The 4619-nt window shown below is 57.1% G+C and overlaps 1 protein-coding gene across 1 annotated transcript in view; it reads left to right on the forward strand.

Annotated features, from left to right (window-relative positions):
* Positions 1 to 4619, forward strand: part of LOC104532569 (glutamate receptor ionotropic, NMDA 2C) — a gene marked incomplete at its 3' end in the record, with an annotated part of 8438 nt that overhangs the window by 1095 nt on the left and 2724 nt on the right. Inside the window, 5 exon segments of the mRNA XM_029087434.1 lie at positions 967 to 1562; positions 2030 to 2144; positions 2721 to 2932; positions 3061 to 3229; positions 3582 to 3735. Of these exon segments, the coding sequence (XP_028943267.1) occupies positions 967 to 1562; positions 2030 to 2144; positions 2721 to 2932; positions 3061 to 3229; positions 3582 to 3735 (1246 nt within the window).

Raw genomic sequence — 4619 nt, forward strand, 5'->3', positions numbered from 1 at the left:
CCTCAGGGCACTGGTTTCATGCTCTTGTTGCTCGAGGTTTTGGGGTCTAAACCTCCTGGATGGCATCTCAGCAGCCCTGGTGCTCCTGGGCCACCCTGAGCTGCTGCTCGCTGTGGGTGGGTGGCAGTGGGTGCAGCGGGTTCAGATGGGTGTCATGCCCTTGGGTGGTTGCCATGATCTTGGGGGGGTGCAGTGGTCCTGGATGGGTGCAGAGGATTCAGGTGGAGCCCCGAGCAGCTAAAACAGCCACAGCTTTGCTGTGGTCTGGATGGTTTTCTGCAGCTTTCTCCAGAGGCTGGGGATTTTAGGGAGGTGGAGGGACCCATCTGAAGGCTCAGGCTCCTCTTCTTCCTCCCATGGGTCTGAGGTCCCTGGAGGCTTCTGCTCCCCAGCCTGGACTTACCAGGGTTCACCATCCAGGCCAGACCATCAGCCTCGTGGGAAAAACTACTTCTCTAGAGGTGGAGGAGGTCTGGGTGGCAAAACCCTGCTGCTTGCACACGACCTTCTGCAAATGCCATTCGCTGAATCATTTAAGACAGAATCAGATCAATTAAGATTTGCTAATGAGAGGCCAGATGGCCGGGGAGGTGGGGCAGGAGCCACACGGGCTCCGGCAGCAGGTAGCGAGTTGGAGCTGGGATGGGAGTTACTCACCTGGCAGAGCCCTTTCCCCCCTCCCTCTCCTGGTATAAGAAGTTGTTTGTCTCCTTTGGAAAGCACTGGATGAAATTTTGGTCAATGAACTGAGGAATGGAGAAGAAGCTGTAGATCCTGACCCTTTGTGTTGGATGAGGTTCCTCAGAGACCACTGGTGGATCAGTCACATTTTGGGTGTCTCCAGACAATGGGCCATGCCGGTTCATGGCTCCCTTGAACCCTTTGTGATGGTGAATTCAAGACAACTTGCACAGGAGACCTGGATCATGGTGCTGGAACAGCTCCTGATCCCTTTTCTTTCTGCAGGAGCCTGGATCAGCTTTCCTGCAGTTGGGTGTCTCCATTGAGCAACAAATCCAGGTGATCTTCAAGGTGTTGGAGGAATACGACTGGGGTTCCTTTGCTGTCATCACCAGTCTCTACCCAGGCTACAACATCTTCCTGGACGTCATACGCTCCTTCACAGACGCCAGCTACTTTGGCTGGGAGCTGCAGGAGGTGCTCACCTTCGAGATGAGCCAGGAGCGGAGCAGCTCCAGGACGCAGCGGCTCCTGCGGCAGATTGATGCCCAGGTCCTCATCGTCTACTGCTCGCGGGAGGAGGCCGAGTACCTCTTTGCCATGGCAGAAGAAGCCGGGCTTGTGGGGCCGGGCTACGTCTGGATTGTGCCCAGCCTGACGGTGGGCAACATGGAGGTGCCACCTTCATCCTTCCCCGTTGGCCTCATCAGTGTGGTGACGGAGAGCTGGAAGCTGAGCCTGCGGCAGAAGGTGCGGGATGGGGTGGCCATCATCGCCATGGGGGCGGCCAGCTTCTTCCAGGCCCATGGCTACCTCCCAGAGGTGGGACGGGACTGCCGGGCTCCTTCTGGGGCCACTGCCACCAACACCAGCTTTTACCGGTGAGGGACCTGCTGACGTGGATGTGAAATGGGGGGGCAGGGGAGGAGGAGGATGGAGCTGGTGGGCAGGGGGATGATGCTTGCTGTGGGCTGCAGCTGGTGGTCCATGCCTCTCGGCTGGGTTTCTCCTGGAGCATCTCCCCAGAGAAGCCTTTTCCTGTGCTTTTCTGTGACTTGGGACCCACGGGGATCTCGGAGGGGTTCACAGCTCTGCTTTGCAGTGCAGATGTGGCACCTCAGGGCTGCTGGGGCAGTCTGTGCATCCTCAACCCTGCAGTGCTCCATCCGTGGTGCCTCCTTGCTGGCAGGGCTTTCTCCAGCTCCCTGTTGCCCCAGCTCTCAGCTCCATGTCTCTCTGTGGGACCTGTGACAGCCTGGCTGGAGCTGGAGGAAGAGGAGGAGGAGGAGGAAGGCTGTATGGGGCCAGGCTGCATGGCTGGGGGCTCATGGGTGCTGTGTCCCACCAGGCACCTCCTCAATGTGACGTGGGAGCACAGGGACTTCTCCTTCAATGAAGGTGGCTACCTGGTCAGGCCCACCATGGTGGTGATCTCACTCAACCCACACCGGCTCTGGGAGATGGTAGGACCCCCGGACCCCCCGGGATGGGCACACTGCGGGGATGGCTGGGGAGGGTGAGCCTGGGGCCATGCACAGGCTGGGGTCCCACCTTGGAGCAGGTTGTTAAACCCATGGCTGGTACCAAAGGTGCCCATGGCAGCATGGTGGGGTTTGTGGCGATGCCGGCCCCCAAAGGTCTGTCAAGAACTGGGTTTTTTTTTTCCCTGCAATTTATCTGAAAAGTTCCAAAAGTGGCAAAAATGCAGCTGCCCACATCTGGAGAACTGCAGCCAAGTTCCTAGACCAGAAACGAGCTGCATGGAGGGTTTTTTTTCTAGTTTAACAGTATTTTGGGTAAAGTTTGGCCAGGTTTGTGCTCACTCAAGCCCAGTGCTTGTGGCCCAGGAGGACAAACCTCAGCCTGGGTCAGTGGGTGAGTGGGGAAGGGGATGTTGAGATGGGCTCACCATAGCTAAGCTCCAGCCTAACGGTGCTCTGGGAGAAATGAGCCCCAAAGGTATGGGGAGGATGAAATGGGACCCCGTGTGACCCCAGAGCCCCTTGCCAGGGTAATGATGTGCTCTCCCTCGGGGGCAGGTGGGCAAGTGGGAGAAAGGCATCATCCACATGAAGTACCCGGTGTGGCCCCGCTACGGCTCCTTCCTGCAGCCCGTGGTCGACAACCGTCACCTGACAGTGGCCACGCTGGAGGAGAGACCCTTTGTCATCGTGGAGAACACGGACCCCAGCACCGGGGTCTGCGTGCGGAACACCGTGCCCTGCCGCAAGCAGACCAACTCCTCCCAAAGGTGAGCAGCAAGGATGGGGCTTGGCAATTTTGGCCACCACTCCCTGGCTGTGTGGTGTCCAAGAAGCACCAAGATGCTCAGAGCATCTTTGGTTGGTCCAACCCATTTTTTTCCTGATGTGGTTTCAGTGGCGATGGTCTCGTGGATCCCTACACCAAACTGTGCTGCAAGGGCTTCTGCATCGATATCCTGAAGAAGTTGGCCAAGGCAGTGAAGTTCTCCTATGACCTCTACCTGGTGACCAACGGCAAACATGGCAAGATCGTCCGTGGGGTGTGGAACGGCATGATTGGTGAGGTAGGGGTGGGCATGTCCCAGCCTGGAGCTTCCCTGCTGAGGTGGGATCAAGGGTGTCTGTGGTGGGACTCATCCCCAGGCAGGGGACAGCTCAGCATGAGGAGTGGGAAGGTGTAATCATAAATCATGGGCAAGGCTTTGTGGAGAAGAATGAGCAGGGGAGTCAGCTGAACATTTCTGACCCTACAGCTGGTTGTGTTTGTGTCACTGGTCATTTCACAAGCTCATATTAAAAAAAAATAAAAAGAAAAAAGAAAAAAGTTAAGGTTGGAAATGCTGAAGATGAGGAAATACCTGGGGAAGGTGGTGTGGATCCCTCTGCCCATACCAAGACCATCTGCCCCTTCCCCAGGTGTACTACAAGCGTGCTGACATGGCCATCGGCTCCCTCACCATCAACGAGGAGCGCTCTGAGATCGTGGATTTCTCCGTGCCCTTCGTGGAGACGGGCATCAGCGTCATGGTGGCCAGGAGCAACGGCACCGTCTCTCCCTCCGCCTTCCTGGGTCAGTATGCGTCTCTGTCTGTCTGTCTGTCTGTCTGTCTGCAGGTTCATCCCACACTTCTAACAAATGCAAATTAGAAATATTGTTCGGTTTTAATAACTTTTAAGAAAAAAAAAAGCCTAAGTCATAAGGGAAGGAGATTTTTGCTGCAGCTTCGGGGCTTCCTCCTCCCCTCGCCTGGATAATCCTTTTATTACGGAGACGGAGGTTGGGATCGGTGGTTTCCTCCTCTTCATTACTTGTGTGGAGGAGGGAGGATGGGGACATGGCAGGAGACACAGTGGGGATTTACCAGCTCTGAGCTCTGCTCCAGGGACCCCTTCTCTCTGCCATCACCAAAGCCCGTGGTTAAGCCGGGTGCAGGAAGCCACCGGTGCTAGAAGTTTTAATGAGTTTAAAAAAACCAACCCAAAGCTGAAGCCTGGGAGGAGACTGGCCAAGGTCATCATGAGATGCAGTTTGAACGCTCAGTCAGGGCTCTTGGCAAGGACACAGCGGTGGTGTCCCAGCTCTGCTGGAGCCAGGCTGCCCTGCGGGGAGGGTGCGGGTGCCAGGGACGCCATGGGGTGCGGGACATCACCATCTTCCCCCTCCTGTCCCCCCACAACACCAGAACCCAAACCACCACAGGGTCACCTTCACCAGTGGCAGAGACAGACGGAGCATCCCACCCTGATTCTGCAGGGCTGGGGTCCACGGTCCCCGTGCTGTCACCTCACACCTCCCGCACTAATGAGCCGCATCCCCATCAGGGGAGCCCTCTCCTCCCTGACAGCGAAGGACACGCTGACAAATGGACCTGGGCGGCCACATGTGGAGGGCTCAGATGCATCCCCACTGCTCCTGCCACTCCATCCCAGCTCATCCTGGGCAGGCGGGGGGTC

This window comes from Antrostomus carolinensis, unplaced genomic scaffold (genome assembly GCF_000700745.2).
Source record: "Antrostomus carolinensis isolate BGI_N321 unplaced genomic scaffold, ASM70074v2 scaffold15491, whole genome shotgun sequence".
Taxonomy (NCBI): Eukaryota; Metazoa; Chordata; class Aves; order Caprimulgiformes; family Caprimulgidae; genus Antrostomus; species Antrostomus carolinensis.